This window comes from Crinia signifera, chromosome 8 (assembly GCF_055691185.1).
Source record: "Crinia signifera chromosome 8, ASM5569118v1, whole genome shotgun sequence".
Lineage (NCBI taxonomy): Eukaryota > Metazoa > Chordata > Amphibia > Anura > Myobatrachidae > Crinia > Crinia signifera.
This window is the reverse complement of record NC_139224.1, coordinates 19,589,501-19,613,051: the sequence shown is the minus strand read 5'-3', so window position 1 is coordinate 19,613,051 and position 23,551 is coordinate 19,589,501. Positions and strand designations below refer to the sequence as shown.

Genomic DNA, 23,551 nt, shown 5'->3' with positions numbered 1-23,551 from the left:
GCCCCCCGCCACCGCCCCCCGCCCGCACTGCTAGCTCCGAGTGGGACGGGGAACATGCAGTTTGCCGTGCCCACTCCCACCAAGCGTCTGCACATGACTGCGCAGATGCTAAACATCGGCGAACAAGCAAGGGACCGATTACACTAGAATAACCCCCCATAGATTGTAAGCTCCACTGGGGCAGGGACTGATGTGAATGTTTAAATATTCTCTGTACAGCGCTGCAGCATATGTGTGCGCTATGGGATGCAGTCATTTGGTCTACAGCATTATGGTCGACAGTCGTTAGGTCGACATGGGAAAATGGCAACATGGGTCTAGGTCGACATGGGAAAAGGTCAACATGGTTCTAGGTCGAAAGGTCATTAGTTCGACAGGTCGTTAGTTCGACATTGTCTAGGTCGACAGTCAAAAGGTCGACATGCCAGCAGCAGGGTGTTACACAGTGTAGCAGATGGAGGTGTCCCTATAGCCAGCACTGCAGCAGGGTGTTACACAGTGTAGCAGATGGAGGTGTCCCTATAGCCAGCACTGCAGCAGGGTGTTACACAGTGTAACAGATGGAGGTGTACCTATAGCCAGCAGCAGGGTGTTACACAGTGTAGCAGATGGAGGTGTGCCTATATAGCCAGCAGCAGGGAGTTACACAGTGTAACAGATGGAGGTGTACCTATAGCCAGCAGCAGGGTGTTACACAGTGTAGCAGATGGAGGTGTACCTATAGCGAGCAGCCGGGTGTTACACAGTGTAACAGATGGAGGAGTACCTATAGCCAGCAGCAGCAGGGTGTTACACAGTGTAACAGATGGAGGTGTCCCTACAGCCAGCAGCAGGGTGTTACACAGTGTAACAGATGGAGGTGTACCTATAGCCAGCAGCAGGGTGTTACACAGTGTAACAGATGGAGGTGTACCTATAGCCAGCAGCAGGGTGTTACACAGTGTAGCAGATGGAGGTGTCCCTATAGCCAGCAGCAGGGTGTTACACAGTGTAGCAGATGGAGGTGTACCTATAGCCAGCAGCAGGGTGTTACACAGTGTAACAGATGGAGGTGTACCTATAGCCAGCAGCAGGGTGTTACACAGTGTAGCAGATGGAGGTGTCCCTATAGCCAGCAGCAGGGTGTTACACAGTGTAGCAGATGGAGGTTTCCCTATAGCCAGCAGCAGGGTGTTACACAGTGTAGCAGATGGAGGTGTACCTATAGCCAGCAGCAGCAGGGTGTTACACAGTGTAGCAGATGAAGGTGTACCTATAGCCAGCAGCAGCAGGGTGTTACACAGTGTAACAGATGGAGGTGTACCTATAGCCAGCAGCAGCAGGGTGTTACACAGTGTAGCAGATGAAGGTGTACCTATAGCCAGCAGCAGCAGGGTGTTACACAGTGTAACAGATGGAGGTGTCCCTATAGCCAGCAGCAGGGTGTTACACAGTGTAGCAGATGGAGGTGTACCTATAGCCAGCAGCAGCAGGGTGTTACACAGTGTAGCAGATGGAGGTGTACCTATAGCCAGCAGCAGCAGGGTGTTACACAGTGTAGCAGATGGAGGTGTCCCTATAGCCAGCAGCAGCAGGGTGTTACACAGTGTAGCAGATGGAGGTGTACCTATAGCCAGCAGCAGCAGGCTGTTACACAGTGTAGCAGATGGAGGTGTCCCTATAGCCAGCAGCAGCAGGGTGTTACACAGTGTAGCAGATGGAGGTGTCCCTATAGCCAGCAGCAGGGTGTTACACAGTGTAGCAGATGGAGGTGTCCCTATAGCCAGCAGCAGCAGGGTGTTACACAGTGTAGCAGATGGAGGTGTCCCTATAGCCAGCAGCAGGGTGTTACACAGTGTAACAGATGGAGGTGTACCTATAGCCAGCAGCAGGGTGTTACACAGTGTAGCAGATGGAGGTGTCCCTATAGCCAGCAGCAGGGTGTTACACAGTGTAGCAGATGGAGGTGTACCTATAGCCAGCAGCAGGGTGTTACACAGTGTAACAGATGGAGGTGTACCTATAGCCAGCAGCAGGGTGTTACACAGTGTAGCAGATGGAGGTTTCCCTATAGCCAGCAGCAGGGTGTTACACAGTGTAGCAGATGGAGGTGTACCTATAGCCAGCAGCAGCAGGGTGTTACACAGTGTAGCAGATGAAGGTGTACCTATAGCCAGCAGCAGCAGCAGGGTGTTACACAGTGTAGCAGATGGAGGTGTCCCTATAGCCAGCAGCAGCAGCAGGGTGTTACACAGTGTAGCAGATGAAGGTGTACCTATAGCCAGCAGCAGCAGGGTGTTACACAGTGTAGCAGATGGAGGTGTCCCTATAGCCAGCAGCAGCAGGGTGTTACACAGTGTAGCAGATGGAGGTGTCCCTATAGCCAGCAGCAGGGTGTTACACAGTGTAGCAGATGGAGGTGTCCCTATAGCCAGCAGCAGCAGGGTGTTACACAGTGTAGCAGATGGAGGTGTCCCTATAGCCAGCAGCAGGGTGTTACACAGTGTAGCAGATGGAGGTGTACCTATAGCCAGCAGCAGCAGGGTGTTACACAGTGTAGCAGATGGAGGTGTACCTATAGCCAGCAGCAGGGTGTTACACAGTGTAGCAGATGGAGGTGTCCCTATAGCCAGCAGCAGGGTGTTACACAGTGTAGCAGATGGAGGTGTCCCTATAGCCAGCAGCAGCAGCAGGGTGTTACACAGTGTAGCAGATGGAGGTGTCCCTATAGCCAGCAGCAGGGTGTTACACAGTGTAGCAGATTAAGGTGTACCTATAGCCAGCAGCAGGGTGTTACACAGTGTAGTAGATGGAGGTGTACCTATAGCCAGCAGCAGCAGGGTGTTACACAGTGTAACAGATGGAGGTGTACCTATAGCCAGCAGCAGGGTGTTACACAGTGTAGCAGATGGAGGTGTCCCTATAGCCAGCAGCAGCAGGGTGTTACACAGTGTAGCAGATGGAGGTGTACCTATAGCCAGCAGCAGGGTGTTACACAGTGTAGCGGATTAAGGTGTACCTATAGCCAGCAGCAGGGTGTTACACAGTGTAACAGATGGAGGTGTACCTATAGCCAGCAGCAGGGTGTTACACAGTGTAGCAGATGGAGGTGTCCCTATAGCCAGCAGCAGCAGGGTGTTACACAGTGTAGCAGATGGAGGTGTCCCTATAGCCAGCAGCAGCAGGGTGTTACACAGTGTAGCAGATGGAGGTGTCCCTATAGCCAGCAGCAGGGTGTTACACAGTGTAGCAGATGGAGGTGTCCCTATAGCCAGCAGCAGCAGGGTGTTACACAGTGTAGCAGATGGAGGTGTACCTATAGCCAGCAGCAGGGTGTTACACAGTGTAACAGATGGAGGTGTACCTATAGCCAGCAGCAGGGTGTTACACAGTGTAGCAGATGGAGGTGTCCCTATAGCCAGCAGCAGCAGGGTGTTACACAGTGTAGCAGATGGAGGTGTCCCTATAGCCAGCAGCAGGGTGTTACACAGTGTAGCAGATGGAGGTGTCCCTATAGCCAGCAGCAGCAGGGTGTTACACAGTGTAGCAGATGGAGGTGTCCCTATAGCCAGCAGCAGGGTGTTACACAGTGTAACAGATGGAGGTGTACCTATAGCCAGCAGCAGGGTGTTACACAGTGTAGCAGATGGAGGTGTCCCTATAGCCAGCAGCAGGGTGTTACACAGTGTAGCAGATGGAGGTGTACCTATAGCCAGCAGCAGGGTGTTACACAGTGTAACAGATGGAGGTGTACCTATAGCCAGCAGCAGCAGGGTGTTACACAGTGTAGCAGATGGAGGTTTCCCTATAGCCAGCAGCAGGGTGTTACACAGTGTAGCAGATGGAGGTGTACCTATAGCCAGCAGCAGCAGGGTGTTACACAGTGTAACAGATGGAGGTGTACCTATAGCCAGCAGCAGGGTGTTACACAGTGTAACAGATGGAGGTGTCCCTACAGCCAGCAGCAGGGTGTTACACAGTGTAACAGATGGAGGTGTACCTATAGCCAGCAGCAGGGTGTTACACAGTGTAACAGATGGAGGTGTACCTATAGCCAGCAGCAGGGTGTTACACAGTGTAGCAGATGGAGGTGTCCCTATAGCCAGCAGCAGGGTGTTACACAGTGTAGCAGATGGAGGTGTACCTATAGCCAGCAGCAGGGTGTTACACAGTGTAACAGATGGAGGTGTACCTATAGCCAGCAGCAGGGTGTTACACAGTGTAGCAGATGGAGGTGTCCCTATAGCCAGCAGCAGGGTGTTACACAGTGTAGCAGATGGAGGTTTCCCTATAGCCAGCAGCAGGGTGTTACACAGTGTAGCAGATGGAGGTGTACCTATAGCCAGCAGCAGCAGGGTGTTACACAGTGTAGCAGATGAAGGTGTACCTATAGCCAGCAGCAGCAGGGTGTTACACAGTGTAACAGATGGAGGTGTACCTATAGCCAGCAGCAGCAGGGTGTTACACAGTGTAGCAGATGAAGGTGTACCTATAGCCAGCAGCAGCAGGGTGTTACACAGTGTAACAGATGGAGGTGTCCCTATAGCCAGCAGCAGGGTGTTACACAGTGTAGCAGATGGAGGTGTACCTATAGCCAGCAGCAGCAGGGTGTTACACAGTGTAGCAGATGGAGGTGTACCTATAGCCAGCAGCAGCAGGGTGTTACACAGTGTAGCAGATGGAGGTGTCCCTATAGCCAGCAGCAGCAGGGTGTTACACAGTGTAGCAGATGGAGGTGTACCTATAGCCAGCAGCAGCAGGCTGTTACACAGTGTAGCAGATGGAGGTGTCCCTATAGCCAGCAGCAGCAGGGTGTTACACAGTGTAGCAGATGGAGGTGTCCCTATAGCCAGCAGCAGGGTGTTACACAGTGTAGCAGATGGAGGTGTCCCTATAGCCAGCAGCAGCAGGGTGTTACACAGTGTAGCAGATGGAGGTGTCCCTATAGCCAGCAGCAGGGTGTTACACAGTGTAACAGATGGAGGTGTACCTATAGCCAGCAGCAGGGTGTTACACAGTGTAGCAGATGGAGGTGTCCCTATAGCCAGCAGCAGGGTGTTACACAGTGTAGCAGATGGAGGTGTACCTATAGCCAGCAGCAGGGTGTTACACAGTGTAACAGATGGAGGTGTACCTATAGCCAGCAGCAGGGTGTTACACAGTGTAGCAGATGGAGGTTTCCCTATAGCCAGCAGCAGGGTGTTACACAGTGTAGCAGATGGAGGTGTACCTATAGCCAGCAGCAGCAGGGTGTTACACAGTGTAGCAGATGAAGGTGTACCTATAGCCAGCAGCAGCAGCAGGGTGTTACACAGTGTAGCAGATGGAGGTGTCCCTATAGCCAGCAGCAGCAGGGTGTTACACAGTGTAGCAGATGAAGGTGTACCTATAGCCAGCAGCAGGGTGTTACACAGTGTAGCAGATGGAGGTGTCCCTATAGCCAGCAGCAGCAGGGTGTTACACAGTGTAGCAGATGGAGGTGTCCCTATAGCCAGCAGCAGGGTGTTACACAGTGTAGCAGATGGAGGTGTCCCTATAGCCAGCAGCAGCAGGGTGTTACACAGTGTAGCAGATGGAGGTGTCCCTATAGCCAGCAGCAGGGTGTTACACAGTGTAGCAGATGGAGGTGTACCTATAGCCAGCAGCAGCAGGGTGTTACACAGTGTAGCAGATGGAGGTGTACCTATAGCCAGCAGCAGGGTGTTACACAGTGTAGCAGATGGAGGTGTCCCTATAGCCAGCAGCAGGGTGTTACACAGTGTAGCAGATGGAGGTGTCCCTATAGCCAGCAGCAGCAGGGTGTTACACAGTGTAGCAGATGGAGGTGTCCCTATAGCCAGCAGCAGGGTGTTACACAGTGTAGCAGATTAAGGTGTACCTATAGCCAGCAGCAGGGTGTTACACAGTGTAGCAGATGGAGGTGTACCTATAGCCAGCAGCAGCAGGGTGTTACACAGTGTAACAGATGGAGGTGTACCTATAGCCAGCAGCAGGGTGTTACACAGTGTAGCAGATGGAGGTGTCCCTATAGCCAGCAGCAGCAGGGTGTTACACAGTGTAGCAGATGGAGGTGTACCTATAGCCAGCAGCAGGGTGTTACACAGTGTAGCAGATTAAGGTGTACCTATAGCCAACAGCAGGGTGTTACACAGTGTAACAGATGGAGGTGTACCTATAGCCAGCAGCAGGGTGTTACACAGTGTAGCAGATGGAGGTGTCCCTATAGCCAGCAGCAGCAGGGTGTTACACAGTGTAGCAGATGGAGGTGTACCTATAGCCAGCAGCAGCAGGGTGTTACACAGTGTAGCAGATGGAGGTGTCCCTATAGCCAGCAGCAGCAGGGTGTTACACAGTGTAGCAGATGGAGGTGTCCCTATAGCCAGCAGCAGGGTGTTACACAGTGTAGCAGATGGAGGTGTCCCTATAGCCAGCAGCAGCAGGGTGTTACACAGTGTAGCAGATGGAGGTGTACCTATAGCCAGCAGCAGGGTGTTACACAGTGTAGCAGATGGAGGTGTACCTATAGCCAGCAGCAGGGTGTTACACAGTGTAAGAGATGGAGGTGTCCCTATAGCCAGCAGCAGGGTGTTACACAGTGTAGCAGATGGAGGTGTACCTATAGCCAGCAGCAGCAGGGTGTTACACAGTGTAACAGATGGAGGTGTCCCTATAGCCAGCAGCAGCAGGGTGTTACACAGTGTAGCAGATGGAGGTGTACCTATAGCCAGCAGCAGGGTGTTACACAGTGTAACAGATGGAGGTGTCCCTATAGCCAGCAGCAGGGAGTGGAGCACTGAGGAGGAGGTGGGGTGAGTACTTGGCTCACACACCAGGGAATTGCTGCAACCACAGTGACTGAGACTTTGCCTTCGGACCTGGCTGTGCTTATTCCAGTTTTCTTCCCGGTGACCAGGGGCCGCTCTGCCGCAGAGGGAGCCCGGGCAGCAGCTCCAGGCTGCAGGGACATCGCACAGGAGCATCTGTAGCAGCTATTCTTCCCTTCACCATGACCCACCTGGGGCTCCGGGACGCCGGCTAGAGGCACACTTGCTCCTTGGACTTGTGACCGGCTCAGCCCCCTGCAGACACACAGGGGGGAAGGCAGGGGGGCTCCCCTAAATTAGGGCCCCCTCACTGGATACTTTGCAGGGTTCTCTCTTCATTCATTATATTTTATTTCTCAGTTGTGGCATTCATTCTTACCCTGCTGGCAGTGCCCCTCCAGCCTGGCAGCTGGTATACATTGCAGGCTGCTATAATTACCCTGCCACCCCCGGAATAAGGATTCTATATCTCCTGCCTGGTAACTGCACCTGCTGGACAATGGCACCACTGGCATTCTGCCCCCTGCTTCTGGCACTCATCCTGCAGCATGGCACTGGTACCCAGGGCAGCATCACACTGGAAACCCTCCCTAGTGATGTGGAGCAAGTCACCTGTACAGGGGTGAGTGAGGTTATATGCATGGGGTCATGGGATGGGGGGAGGGGGTCATGGGATTAATGGGGGGGGGGGAGGGGGCACTAAACAGCCCCCATAGGACTGGGAGAACAGTGCTATGCATGGAGATAGGCACAATGCATGCACATTGTGGTGCTCAGATACTGGTTCCTGTGTATGGGGTTATATGGGGGACAGAGTGGGGACATATAATATGAAGTTGTCTAGCATTGTGCAGGTGTCACATGTAAGAGGAACAGTGATTGTAGTAAATCCTCTACATTCCTCAGGCATCACTGCACGGTGATGTGTATCTGTGCACCTAGTGAGTTACTGTTTGTGCTAAACAGTGCACCGCCGACACATGTCGGCAACGTATAAATGCACCAATGGGATATTCTGTCCGAGTTATGGGAAAAACACCTGTAGGTATGTAGGAAATCCAAGAGATGGATATTAGCAAGATTTATATCCACTGAATGACATCCACACCCCACATTGTGTCAACCTGTTTTTGTGTCGACGATTTCCATGTCAATCTTTTCATTGAGTCACCCGACATTTCCAGGTATCCACCATTCACATATCGACCAGTTGACCCTGTTGACCATTTATGCCGACATGTGTTGACCTAGCGAACGGTCGACAGCACATCTCATTGGCACAGCATATGGAGTATACTTCATTAATGAATTCTAGCTGTTTCTGAATAACTGCTCAGCAGCACTCCACACTGTTCCAGCTTATATGGACTTTGCCTATCCTTCACCATGAGTCACCGCTGCGGTTGGTGGACATAGGTCATTATAACCACCAGCAAAGTGTGATCATGTGACCTGGCTAGAACCCACTTCTTCTGTGCGTCCATTATCACACCTCCCAGCATTGCTGCATTTGGGATTGGGACCCAGTGGTGTGGTCGTGCCAACTGGGGGCACGGTGGCATCGTGGCTGGTCTGTCACAACTAACAACCCAGGTGGTTTTTGTGCTCGGCACTAAAAAATATTGAATGGGCATACCGCCAAGAATGTGATGGTGGGACAGTCCCTTCTAGATGGGACAGTGCTGCCAACGATGGAATGTGCGAAATATTTTTGTTCAGTAAATTCCCATAGAGAATAGTGAGAATTGGACCCGACATACAGTACTAAAAAAGTTGTACTAGGGCGGTGCGGAGTGTGCCCTGCAGCACACAGAACTGCATGGTAGGGGTGCTGTTGGCGCCAATCGGCAATTAATGAATCCCAACATATCCTGACTGCCCGCCTCCTTCCCCATTCCTTTCATCAATAATACCTGTGTAATCTTCATGACCTTAACTTGAGAGCTCTTTTTTATTCAGTCACACTGTCCTTTATTACATTTCAAGATGCTGACATACCCAGGATTCGAACCCATTGCCTGCCGCATAGAAGTCAGACCCTGCATAGAAAGCAAATTCTAACTATTTGAAGCATTGATCAACATTGCAGCTACGCAGATCTATGCAGTGTGTGGCTGCAAGGGATTGGAGGGGAATATCATAGCAGGGTCATTAAGTCCCGAGTGTAAAAATGAAGGAGGAGGAAGTGGCCCCAAAAAAGTCTAGTTACGGTTCTGGTCCTATATTCAGTATACAAACGTATATTGAGAATTGTCTCTGGCGTAGTTAATAAGCCCAGTGTCACTGCACAGAAGCCCAGGGAACATTCCTGTGGCTGCGCGTAACATAATAAAAACCACAAGGGCAATTAGTTATAGCCCAACAGCTGTATAATTGCGGAACGTGGTTGCTTAATTCTAGCAACACAATTTTGCTGTCACTTGATGTCTTTGTCTATGTTTTGTATATTGGCCTCTAACCAGTGGTTGTATATCTACTACAGTGCGCTGCCTTGTAAAATGAATTTGTTGTAAGCATTCTGGATCACAGGGAGATACCAATAATACCCCGTTCTCACTGCAGGCAAATTCCCGGGTCTAGCATGTCGTCCCAGAAATTTGCCTTTTAACACAGGTTTTTTTTGCAGTGTGAACGGGTCACATACCCGGATCTCATACACGGGTAAAACCCTTCTTTTTACCCGTGTTTGAGATCCGGGTATGCAGACACGGGTTGACCCGTTCTCACTGTATAAAAACCTGTGTTAAAAGGTAAATTACCGGGTAGAAATTCTTCACCCGGGAATTTGCCTTGCAGTGAGAACGGGGGTCAGTCCCTGGCATTTTAATGCGGTGGAAAAGCCGTGTATTTCTCACTGGCAGTGAGAACACGGTATAAATGAACATGTACTGATTATTATACCTCTGTTGTGCGAGAAGGGACTTTAGACCTATAAAGGCGATATAAAAAGTATGTTTGCCTTATCGCCATTGCAGTTACTGGATTGGCCCATGGCGACGTCCTAGGTATTGGTTGTCAGGTGCAACGGGAACATGGAGACGAACTGAACTGAGCGTGGAATTGAAAAAATGTTGTTATGTGACTGTCAGTAAATACAGTACCTGCTCATTGTGTAGTAAACGCTGTACACCTGGCATTGTTCTGCATTTCTTACACAATACTAGTTTATATTATGCTATAGTACAGTGCTGGCATCTGCTGTATATTGTATATTGAAACCGCCCAGAACTCCCAGCACCTTTGCCAGACATTGCTGATCCCATGTGTCTCAATAACAACTGCTACTTTGTGAGTACACGCATGATAGAGTTTTGCTCTTTGCTGTGGAGCTTCTAGCACAGTGTGGTCTGCATTTCAGCACTGATATGCAGACCAGACATGTGCTAGAATGATCACTACATATGTCAGTTGAGGATTTACGCTCATGTGCAGAAGCAAAATGATCACTGATCGGTTCATACCGTCATTACCGGCAATGCGCACAGCCGCATATTACTCAAGGTTCTGTCAAGGACTCCCCTATACCTGTGCATTTGGCATACTTGGCAAAGCTGTAAGGGGTTAACAACGAAACGCGTCAGGACCTGCATCACAAGGACATCAGTGCATGTTATTCCACCTTGCTGCTTTTTGGAGCATCTTAGTTTCATCTTCCGTTGTGACTTCACCGCTGAATCATCCATAGAGAAATAATAGCAATCCACGATAGGTTGAAATTAATATTCTGCGAGTGGGATTAAACCATGCTGCTCTGCAGGTGTCGTAGATGTAACAAGTGCAGAGAGAGTTAGATTTGGGTGAGTTATTTTGTTTCTGTGCAGGGTAAATACTGGCTGCATTATTTTTACACTGCAATATAGATTTCTTTGAAGTAAAACGCCACCCAAATATAGTTCTCTCTGCACATGTAACATCTGCCCAGCCTGCAGTGCACATGGTTTTGTCCATTTGAGAAGGAATATGCCTTTGCGAGTGAACCAGAATAAGGGCCAAAAGTGTGCCAATGAGCTCCTAACTGTAATTTTCAGTAGCAGCCTGTAACATGGCAGCTAGGAGCTGATTGGCTGGCACTTTACCTTCATCCACTGTATCTCTCTGAATGTCTTAGTACAACCTTTAGTGGACAAGGCGGAACTTGAAATATTGTTGTATATAATGTCTGTTGTCCACCTACGTTCTCTGTTATCAGCTGTCACAGACTGTGTTTGAAAAATGTCAGGAAGGAGCTGATTGGTTGGTTGTTTATCACACTTACACATCCCCTTTGCATGCGGCCGCACAAGTGAAAAATCATTTGATAATCGGCGATGGTCTAGAGCAGTGTTTTTCAACCACTGCGCCGTGACACACTCCTGTGCCTTGAGCTGTTCTCCAGTGTGCCCCCAGATCTTCTGTTCACGTAAAGGGCCCATGTATTTTATTTTTGTTACCTGTGGGGACCAGTGTGATTGTTTTTCATATGGGGGCCAATAGGTTTGTTATTTTCCTGTGGGGGCCAATGTGTTTTGCCCTGCGGGGATCTCATGGTGCACCTTGGCAGTTTTAAAATCTTATTTAGTGTGCCGCAAGGTAAAAAAGGTCGAAAAGCTCTTTTTGAGACTGACTTTTATTTTTGAGGGAGATAGCCGAAAAGGGGGGTGGCCCTGAGGTCATGTGACGGCAGGCATCGACCCGCCTGCATTCCCAGGGGAACGCCCAGCGTTTTCAGGGGGATGCCCATAAAACTCTGGGCTACCCTTACCTCAACCGCCCCCCCCCCGCCCCCTTCCCTCCCCTTCCAAGTGTGAACGCTTTGGCATGCGTGATACTCGCCTAAGGCGATCACACGTGCACATCGGAAACAGGGCCTGATGTGGTCTGAATTAGGCCCAATGTGTGCTTGGCAATGTGGGCTAATCCCCTTGGATTGGACACTGGGGGTTATTCTGGTTCACTCGCAAAGGCACAATCACTCTCTAATGGACAAAACCATGCTGCACTGCAGGTGGGGCAGGTGTAACATGTGCAGAGAGAGTTAGATTTGGGTGTTTTATTGTTTCTGTGCAGGGTAAATACTGGCTGCTTTATTTTTACACTGCAATATAGATATCAGTTTGTTGGGTGGGGTTTGTACTTCAAAGTTTGAAGTACAAACCCCACCCAAATCTAACTCTCTCTGCCCCCCCTGCAGTGCATATGGATTTGTTTATTAGAGAGCGATTGTGCCTTTGCGAGTGAACCAGAATAAACCCCACTGTCAGATTTATTACAGCCTCTTGCACAACGGAGGTGACTTATTTCCTAAATTCAGCCTCCGATGCAATGTCCTGTCTTATCTGCCCTGCGCCGCTCAGTAAATATTGCTTTTAATTAAATGTGTTGATGTTGAGTCTTTGCTTTACTACAATCTGCCGACATTAATGTGATAAGGTTCCTAAATGTATTAGGATAAACACACGGAGCTGTCACTGGCTGGCTGTCCAAACAACACAGAGATGTGACCTGACTTTCCCTAGTGATTATCATACAATAATAATGTGTTTTATGAATAGTAATAGTACCTGGAAACATTGCGGGTTCTAAGCATTGTGTTCTATCATTATTATAAAGGTCAACAATTCTATCATACAAATGTCCTTGTAACAGAAATAGTAAATATGCATGCACATTGTAGTAACTAAATACTATACAGTCATACAATCAATACAAATACATTTAAAAAACAGGAAACCTTGCTGACGATAATTACAAAACGGGTAATATAAACCATTGACTAAAAGGTTTTGATATAGGGACAGAACATCCTGTGGTGCTTACAGTTGGGAACAAGCTAGATCAAGCATGTCCAAACAGTGGCCCTCCAGCTGTTGTGAAACTACACATCCCAGCATGCCTTGCCATAGTGTTAGCATTCCTTAATAGCAAACTGTTGCAAGGCATGACGGGACTTGTAGTTTCACAACAGCTGGAGGGCCATAGTTTGGACATGCCTGAGCTAGATGGTAAGATACTGGGTATTATTAACAGACAGCTAAAGAGATAATTAGTTATGGGTGTATTGATACGAGCTGGGTGCTGTGCCCCTAGGTCCGGGCGGGCCCGCACCGCACACCCTGCACTCATTCAAATTACTAAGATTTATTTTAAGATTACCCTTGAAATCACCGTCAGTCCTGGACAGGAGACTTCGTACAAAGAGAAGACTTTGACAAAAATTTATCTCAAGATTTCAGAAAAATTTGGAACCCTTCGGTGTAGAGATGAGCGGGTCCGGATCTCCGGGATCCGACAGATCCGAATATCGCGATCCGAGTCTGGTTCCGAACCGGCTCAGGAGTTCCCGCCTAAATTCCGGACCGGAAACAAGGCAAAACGTCATCATCGCGCTGTCGGATTCTCGCGAGATCTGGATTCTATATAAGACGCACGCGCGCCGCGCCATCTTTACTCCAGCATAGGAGAGGGAAGAGGGTGGTTGTGCTCTGTGCTGTGTGCTGTGCTATAATAATAATATATTATTTTGCTGCTGCTCACTCGATTGGGGTCTGCAGGGGCTGCTGTACACAAGTCCAGTGTACAGGGGCTGCAGTGGCCAGTGTACAAGGGGCTATACAGGGGCTGTGTTCAGTGTGACAGGGCTTGTGTCCAGTGTGACAGGGCCTGTGTACAGTGTGACAGGGTCTGTGTCCAGTGTACAGGGGTTGTGTCATACTTGCCTACTTTTGAAAAACAGTTTGAGGGAGATTATAGTTGGTAGTAGAATTTTGCACAGCACCCGATTGAGGGGGCGTGTCATGCGCTCCAATAAAAGGGCGTGTCTAGTTCCATATATGGAGAAATTGTGAAAACAGATTGTAAATGTGGCACCTAGAAGCGTGGTTGTGTACTGCTACATCTGAGAGGAATATTTTAAAATGATTTGTATCCAAATGTAGATGAGCTCCAAAGCAGTTAGTAAGAGATACTGTACTTGGTAAAGTGCTGGGAAATAGTGCTGATGATACAATGTAATGTATCTGTGTCTCATTCTTTTTTTCCCCAAAAAATGTAACAGTGTAATGTGGGCTAGGTGAAATGAGGGAGATTGCTAGACTAATGAGGGAGAGAGGGAGATTGCTGCTATTTGAGGGAGTCTCCTGCAGAATGCAGGAGGGTAGGCAGCTATGGGTTGTGTCCAGTGTACAGGGGCTGTGTCCAGTGTACAGGGGCTGTGTCCAGTGTACAGGGGTTGTGTCCAGTGTACAGGGGCTGTGTCCAGTGTACAGGGGCTGTGTCCAGTGTACAGGGGTTGTGTCCAGTGTACAGGAGCTGTGTACAGGAGCTGTGTCCAGGGGCAGTGTACAGGGGCTGTGTACAGGGGTTGTGTCCAGTGTGACAGGGGCTGTGTCCAGTGTACAGGGGCTGTGAACAGGGGTTGTGTCCACTGTGACAGGGCCTGTGTCCAGTGTGACAGGGGCTGTGTCCAGTGTACAGGGGCTGTGTACAGGGGTTGTGTCCAGGAGCTGTGTACAGGAGCTGTGTCCAGTGTCCAGGGGCTGTGTCCAGGGGCAGTGTCCAGTGTGACGGCTGTGTCCAGTGTACAGGAGCTGTGTCCAGAGGCTGTGTCCATTGTCCAGGGGCTGTGTCCAGTGTGACGGCTGTGTCCAGTGTACAGGAGCTGTGTCCAGAGGCTGTGTCCATTGTCCAGGGGCTGTGTCCAGGGTGACGGGCTGTGTCCAGGGGCTGTGTCCAGGGGCAGTGTCCAGTGTCCAAGGGGCTGTGTCCAGTGTGACAGGCTGTGTCCAGTGTAAAGTAAGAAAACTAAATAAAATTAATAAATAAAATAAAAACACATTTTTGGAGGATGATGGAGGAAGAAATAGTGGGAGATCAGCAACCTGATAGAAGTGCTGAAGCTGCTACCACCAGTCATGACAAGGCCGATACCTCTTTGTATTTTTTGCTCTTTGGAGCATTTCTCTTTTTTTGGGATAGTTTATTAAACTGCCACCCTGTCTGCCCCTGCAGTGCCGCTCTGCCAGGTTGGAAGTGTAAGGTCCACATGTATGTGATGCCCACTGCTGTCGCTTAGCTTAGTCATCCAGCTACCTCGGTATACCCTTTTGGCCAACCTACAGTAAATGAAAACAATTTTGTAAGCTGTGAAGTGATCAAAATTGACTAGAAATGAGTGGAAACTAATGTTATTGAGGCTAATAATACTCAAGGGGCAAAAACAGGCCCAAATTCTGTTATTTTAGCCATTTTTAGCATTTTTTTCATAAAAATCCAGATCCAAAACCAAAACCCACAAGGGTGGTTTTGCCAAAACCAATCCAGATCCAAAACACGAAGGGAGATCCAGATCCAAAACCCGAAAAAGTGGCCGCCGCACATCTCTACTTCGGTGGTATCCGGGCTGGGCTGCGCTGCCGGCACATGACACTGACATGTAGGTGTGTGCCGTTGTCGTTCTCCCACACACATCGCCCACAAGCCACCCTTCCCGAAGCCACTGCTCCCCCCGCCAATCGCATGGAAGCCGAAACACTCGAGTGCCCAAATAACCAAGTGCCCGGATACTAAATCACCCGAACAGCTGGGCATCCGAACATGCCCGAAAGCGCCCAGTCGCCCGAATACCTGAGCATTTGAACGCACCCTACAGCAATTGAACAGCCGAACACCCAAGCGCCTGAACTCACCCTAGCGCTTGGATGTGGCCAAACCAGGGTTGCCTACCCTCTTCGAATGGCCGGGAGGGTCCCAAGAAATCAGGTCCCCCTCCCGACCCGGAAAGGGGGGCAACCCTCCCGCAGAGCCGTCTCTCTCCCATGAACCGCCCCTCGTGGTGGAGGGGGGTCAGTAGGTCAAATAAGGCGAATCGCATCATTTTAGCCCCGCCTCGCAATGCAGTGCCTGAAATACCGGCATTACATGGCGTGGTTAAAATGCCGCGATCACTCTCGCCATACCCCCAAACAAGTCAGCACTCCCATGGCTCCGCCCTGCCCCCTTTTGCTCCCGGCGACAGCCCCGTCCCCTGCCTCACTTAGCAAGGCAGCCAGCAAGTCAAACGCTGCACGGCATCTATTAAGTGAACTCCAGCTTCTCAGCGAGTCTGAGCAGCGGCAATCACCCCTAACTGCTCCCCCCCGCGCAGTACACTGCCACCCAAAGGGGGGACAGAAGGACAGTCTCCAATTAGCAGGACTATCCCCCTGTAATCGGGAAAGTTGTGAGGTATGTAAATATCATCAAGGATACATTTCACTCAAATAAAATGTAATCAATGTGTTCTGTCCCAGAAGTGCTTTGTGACTGCACCACTTGGGCAATCATGGTGCGTTCTAGGCACAAACTATCTTGCTTACAAATATGAATAAGGCCCAATATGGCTGAGCCAGTAACAGCTGTAGACAACTGGTACGTTGATAGCAGTGTGAACACGTTTGTCTGGCTGTGAATGTAACAACACGGGGAACCGTCCTCAGCGGGAGGTGAAGCAGAACACCAGCCACGTGCAGGACAAAGGGTTATGAGACAATAGCGGCCTGTAATTGTTCAACTTTCTGAAGTAGCAACTATTGCGACAATGCATTTCTGAGCGACCTAGCTGTTATGGGCCATATATCAAACAGATTGCCCGCCGCAGACATCCTACTGAAATACGGACCAGAATAGGTCCAAACAGTACTCAATGAGGTAAATTTACTCAGGTGGGAGTCCTAATGAAGATGAGATGTTGCCCATAACAACAATAACATTCTACGTCTTATTTATGTTGCACCTTCTAGAGCATGGGTGGGGAACCTCAGGCCCGGGGGCCGTATGCGGCCCCCGTAGCCATTCTGAGTGGCCCTCCCACCCGTCCGGTGGCTTTGCCGTGAGTCAAGTACAGGGGAATTCTCGCAAGAGGTCGGTAGTTCTCACGAGATTCCTCTTAATCAACAGCAGCCGGAGACTGTCAGTCCTATTCAGCAGCAGCCGCCGGAGCGTGGGTCGGCTGCAGCAGGACCATTTGTAAGAGAAATTTTTACTTATGGCCCCCTAAGGATTTTTTGGTACTTGTTTCCTAGCACGGCCACCACGATTTCTATCGTGGTGGTCGTGTCGGAAAAAATCGTGTCGGTCGCGTCGGGTGCATACCAAAACGCACACGACGCGACCGACGCGATGTACCCGATTTCTCCATAGGCTTCAATGTTAAAATAATTTAACATTGAAGCCTATGGAGAAATCGGGTACATCGTGTCCATAGCCTTCAATGTTAAATTTTTTTAACATTGAAACTGAGTCCATTTAACATAGTAAAAAATGGTAAAAGGGCCAATATGGGCCATTTCTCATTGGGGATTGCCCCGTCATGCGTGTAAAAAATAATGGCCCCCCATTGTGGCCGCCACCCCCACGATTGACGCGAACCCGAAGCGTGGCGAGCGCAGCGAGCCCGCGAGGGGCGGCGGTGCGCGTCCTCCGACCTTTTCATTCCCCTACTATCGTCGGCGTGGAGTTGAGAATAGATTAGTGTGGCGAGCGCAGCGAGCCACCGAGCCCGAAGCGTGGCGAGCGCACGCTGATACCTTCACAGATCCCTGCGTCCCCTCGCGGGCTTCACAGGTATCAGCGTCCGCTCACCACGCTTCGGGCTCGGTGGCTCGCTGCGCTCGCCACACTAATCTATTCTCAACTCTACGCGACGTGGATAGTAGGGGAATGAAAAGGTCGGAGGACGCGCATTGCCGCCCCTCGCGGGCTCGCTGCGCTCGCCACGCTTCGGGTTCGCGTTAATCGTGGGGGTGGCGGCCCTAATGGGGGGCCATTATTTTTTACACGCATGACGGGGCCATAGCCAATAAGAAATGGCCTTTATTCGGCCTTTTCCCATTTTTTACTATGTTAAATGGACTCAGTTTCAATGTTAAAATAATTTAACATTGAAGCCTATGGAGAAATCGGGGGCATCGCGTCGGGCGCGCATAGGCTTCAATGTTAAAATATTTTAACATTGAAGCCTATGGGGAAATCGTGGGCATCGCGTCGGTCGCGTCGTGTGCCTTCTAGGCACACGACCGACGCGATGTACCCGAGTACTGTTTTTTTCAAAGAAAATCGCGGGCATCGTGTGCCTTAAAGTTAAGGCACACGATGCCCGCAATTGTGGCCGTGATAAGAAACAAGTACCGATTTTTTCCCCATACAAATGGCCCTTGGCACAAAAAAGGTTCCCCACCCCTGTTCTAGAGGATAAAAGATAGGATCTGATTGGTTGCTACAGGAAACATTCCATCCTCAATGGAACGCCCAATCTGATTACGAGTACACAAATGGTTGTTATTCAGAAAGTTCCTACGTGTGTTCAGTTCCCAGCATTATATGAGTAAATCACTTGGTATGACCAGCATCTATGAATCATAATTACCTTACTCATTACCAATGTTACTATGGGTAGTCGACAGGCAAAAGGTCGAAATACTGTACAGTGTTCGTGCACCAGGGTTGCAAACATGACAACAATTGGAACATTTCTGCTTGCAATGTCAACTGAAAAGATTCAGAACTTTGCTTCTAATTGTGGTAGAACTTTCATGTTGGTCGGGTTTTGAAGCTACGGGGCCATTTTCCTAAAAACAAGTTTTAGGTTTAAATATTAACTTCTACATTTCAAGGTCACATGATGTGACCTTCGAAAAAAGTACCTTTTTTTTTGTACATACTGTAAAGTATGTTATACAGTAAAATACAGTCTCTCTTTGGTTTAAGTTTCATTTTGGGATGCCATTCGGGAACATGAGTACAATGTGTACTCCCATTTATCACTAGTTCCCAGTGCAGAAGCTGCAGCCAGATTGGGCTGAACAGACAGCGAGACACTATTAAAACGGAGAGTGATAAACAACCAGCCAATCAGCTCCTATCTTTTATTTTTCAAACCCAGCCTGTGACATAATAGTTGAGAGCTGATTGGCTGGCTGTTTATCACTCTCCATTTTAGCACTTTTTGAAGCTTGATACATCTGGCCCTTATACTGTTGCAATAATAGGTTGAGGACACTCCATGAGAGCGGAAGATGTCCTTTGTGCAAGAAGTGTAATTAAATATGAGATAAAATTAGCCATGAGTAAGGAGCGCGTCGCTGAATAGAATAGCTATTAAGCATTTTTGGATAAAGTCACTGAGTGCAAAGCAATTTCATAGCCTGGAAAATTCCCACCAGTTATTTTGGCTTTATTTATCCCTGGTTTTCCATGAAATATCTGAGTCAGACATTAACAAGCAGGGAGCTGTGGTTGGGTCAGCAGCAGTAGGGGCATGGGGCCTTATTCTAGTTCACTCTTTCTGACAAAATCCTTCTTAACACACATGGGGTGATTTTTGCTAATATCGCGGGAAATATGGTCGCTGAGTGACCATATTGCCCGCGATGGGAGTGTGCACCGGTGATATATCGCTGGGTGCGCGCTCCCGTTTTTTCCCCCGTAGTGATCGCTGGTCGCAGGAACATGCTCCTGCTTCCAGCTGATTTCCACTGCCGGGCTCCCCAGGCAGTTTCTTTTTCATCAGCGACCATCTCTGGTCCCCCTCCCAAATATATATGTCCCTGATGTTGGCAGACAATAGAATCCCAGCCTATGGTATAAGAGCTGACATGAGATAAGATCTCTGGGCTGACAGATAACACGGCTGGTCCATGAAAGCACAGCAAATGTTCGCGTGTTTGTGCCGACACCTTCCTCATTTCGTGTAATTGCTCAAGTTGAAGTTCTCCAAATTCTTAGGCAAGTAAACAGCAACCACTCTGCTGTGTAATCGGTAAACACACCTGAACGCAGGACACAAACTGGGCTGAAATGCTAATACAAAGTACAAACAGACAGAGCGTTCATGCAGATTACCGATGGTCGCCCGGGAAACGCTCAACTGACAAAGACGACAGGATAATTGTATGCTAAGGAATATAATAGCTATATATTACAATGACTGTTGTGCTCATTGTTTAGCATTTTGTAAAATTCTATACAACGGTGACAGATAATGCCGGTCACCTCAGCGCAATGCCCAATAAGAAGTATGGTCACCAGCGCATACCTCCCAACGTGACCCTCTCCAGGAGGGACACATTGCTCTGTTTCTGGACTTCCCTCTTACTGTACGATTGCCGTCACCTGTGTTGAAACATCTTTCCTATCAGGTAACCTGTTTAATACAGGTGAAAGCAATAACAAATTAAGAGGGAAGTCCAGAAACAGAGCATTGTGTCCCTCCTGGAATTCGTTATTTTGGGAGGTATGCCAGCGTGTGCCAACTAATTGTTTTGAGTTGATCCTCTATGAGGCCAGGTTATATGTGCAAAGGGAATGTACAGGACCTACCACTTTGATGTTTTAATTAGATGGCTTTAAAGTTTCAGGGTTGCCTACCTGACCCTCTCCTTCAGGGAGAAAATGCTCTGTTCCTGGACTTCCCTGGTAATGTATGATTGCCATCACCTGTGGGGAGCTAGGTAATTGATAAGAAAGGTGTCACCACAGGTGATGGCAATCCTACATTATCAGGGAAGCCCAGGAACAGAGCATGTTCTCCCTGAAGGAGAGGGCCAGGTAGACAACCCTGCTTTAAAGGCTGGGAGCTCTGTGTTCTACTTAGTGGGCAACATCTGCCCATTATAAGGCCAGCTGAGGAACCGGTACAATTCAGCTGTGTCCACCTGGGCACCGAACACTAATCTACATATTGCATGAGGTTACAAGGGCACCATGGTTTATATGACCGATGGCCGCGCACAATAATGATTCGGAACACTGGTGTGCTTCAGGATTATGGTGTTAAGTCACAATGACTGTCGACCAAGACACTGTTCGACTAATACCCCTTAAATTAGAGGGGTGAATGCTGCTCCCTGCCGCAGTAATGAGATCCAGTTGGGAGAACACCGCAGTGACGCACCAGCACTACCCCCATCCAGTGTGTGTGATCCCTACAGAATGTAGTGGTGTCTGGTTAGAAAACCAAGACGTTCCAAAACCACTGACTGGCTTTGACACATGAAAAAGGTTGACACAAGCCAAGGTCGACATGGAAAAAGTCGGCATTAAAGCAGAGTTGCTGTAGTTGAGTTAGGGTTGTTTGGAGGAAGGCCAAGAAGTGTACGGGCATCGTCATGCACGGCGCCATAGCACAGTGCCCTGTGCCGGACCCTGCCATCTTCTGTTCCCAGTAGTGCATGTGATGTCATAATGTCAACAAAAAAATGCACCCCTCCATCAGCTTTGTGACCAGTTGCTCCCTCCTAGTGGGTATGGATCATTTGGTCGACCCAAGAAAGTTCGACACTCCTTAGGTCGACACTGGAAGGTGAACAGGCAGAAGGTCGACAATGCGGAAGGTTTTTTTAGGCGTCTAGATCTGGACACTAAGTGTACGACAGCCCCTCGCAAGACTCGCTCGGCACACGATTCTATTCTCCCTCCATGCTCTAGTGCAGGCATTCCCAACCACGGTCCTCAAGGCACACCAACAGTGCAGGTTTTAGTGATATCTATGCTTGAGCACAGGTGACTTAATTAGTACCTGAGTGATTCTGATTAAACCATCTGTGCTGAAGCCTGGATATCACTAAAACCTGTACTGTTGGTGTGCCTTGAGGACCGTGGTTGGGAATGCTTGCTCTAGTAGTTGGTAGGGCATGAACTACCGCATGTTCTGGAACCACAGTGGGCGAAAAAAAAAAAAACCTGTGTCCACCTTCTGCATTGTCAACCTTCCGCCAGTCGATCTAAGGACCCTGTCGACCTTCCTGTGTCAACCTAAGGAGTGTCGACCTTTCTTGTGCCGACCAAACGACTGCATCCCCTCCTAGTTATTTCCCTGTGTATGCATGCGCAAACACGTGCAGACCTGGCACTAAATTGTCAGAGAAGGGGGATGTACAAATTCTGGACGTTGGTGATGTCAGTTGCTAAACATTTGTGATTGGCTGTTGGTTCCCACTAACACCGGTCGATGCTTTCTTCATTGCTTGGCCATAGACTTTTTAAGTTTTTAAGAGCATGATTAAGCAATTTTTTTCATTCCTTTAGTCTCTTGTGTAAATGTGAATGTTGTAATACCGTCTTCTAAGCCAAGACAAACAGAAACGTTGCGTTAAGTACCACGCATTGTGAAAATGGCATTAGTGCGAGTTGTGTCATCGTAATACTTACATGGCATATAACACAGTGTGTGATGTACCATAATCGGGCTGTCATTACTAAATCAGGATATACCGGTTTTGTTTTTTATTATTATACTAATGATAGTACTTGTGTATTATCACGGCGCCCACTACTCCATTTACATAGAAGGCTATTCACGGTAGTGAAATCCCATTGCATGCCATATTGTATGGCATGAGATGCGATGCGATTTTTCTATCTAATGTATTCACTGGTCTGTGTCAGTGAATCCATTAAAAAGATAGGATGCGATAAAAAATCGCATTGCATGCCATTATTGTATGATATCGGTTCTGATGGAACCTAGAATAATGCCATTTAATACTATTTTTTACATTTACTATCCCAAAAATACGGCAATTCGTATTTGTATTGATAGCACATAAATACGACTACGAATTGCCGTATTTTCGGGATAGTAAATGTAATAAATAAGTGTATTTCTGGATACAAATACACCTATTTTTTTACAAATTTCCTTTAGTAAAGTTCCCCCTATATGTCATTTAATTATATAGTACATTAAATGCCATTATAAGCGTTCGCTGTGCGGGGTTTGGTGGACTCGCAAGGCTGTTGGAGGGTACGGGCTTATGGCTAGCATGAGTGGGGCAGCCAGTGTTTCTGCTACTGCGGACCCTTGGGCCAAACATGTCTGTTCTAGGGATGGAACCATAACCGTCAATGATTTTGCTTTGATGGTAGTACTGTTAGCATTCAACAGCGGCTTTCCGATGTATGCCACCATCGAATGGTAAATATTTGATAGTGATTCGATGGCCCTGCCCCCCTCCCTTGGCCGGCCATGCTGCAGTGCTTCTGCGCAACCGTGGCCGTGCTGAAGATATTGGCGCATGCACAAATCATATATATTTGTAATGGTTAGCATTACTGCCTCACAGCGCTGAGGTCATGGGTTCGATCCCCACAATGGCCCTAACTGTGTGGAGTTTGTATATTCTCCCCATACTTGTGTGGGGTTCCTCCGGGTACTCCGGTTTCCTCCCACAATCCAAAAATATTCTGGTCGGTCAATTGGCTCCCAACAAATATTAACCCTAGAATGTCTGTGTGTGCATGTACATGTGGTAGGGAATATAGATTGTAAGCTCCACTGGGGCAGGGACTGATGTGAGTGTTCAAATATTCTCTGTAGAGCGCTGCGGAATATGTGTGCGCTATATAAGAGACTGGTAATAAATAAGTAAATTCTATCGAATTATTTGTATGCCATGGTCAGTTACCATCGCATCGAAAGATTCGATGGCGGAAGCCCACCCATCATTTGATGGTGGGCTTCCGATGTCCATCCCCAGTCTGATCCAATTTTCACATTCACTGTCCACATGCAGCAAGTATTTCTCTGTGTCTTGCGTAGTTATTTCCTTCTGGGGCAGTGCCACGTACCAGGCAGGCGTTCAGCACAACACACTGACAGCATTGGCAGTGGTTCATTAAGTGACACAAAACAAACACAGAGACAAACCCTTCCTTATGTACTACCCTGTCATAGCCAACATGGAAGTGACCGTTGTAAATCGTTCGGGCTCTTGACAGTTTGTACGGAATAATAT

General features: G+C 48.7%; 1 protein-coding gene across 1 annotated transcript in view; it reads left to right on the top strand.

Moving 5' to 3' along the window:
• Nucleotides 1-6,815: 6,815 nt before the first annotated feature.
• The window catches only part of IL17RC (interleukin 17 receptor C), a 68,866-nt gene continuing 52,130 nt past the window's right edge, over nucleotides 6,816-23,551 (top strand). Inside the window, exon 1 of the mRNA XM_083155917.1 lies at nucleotides 6,816-7,425. Coding sequence (XP_083012043.1) covers nucleotides 7,303-7,425 — 123 coding nt within the window. The 5' untranslated portion in view covers nucleotides 6,816-7,302. The remainder of the gene's footprint in view (nucleotides 7,426-23,551) is intronic.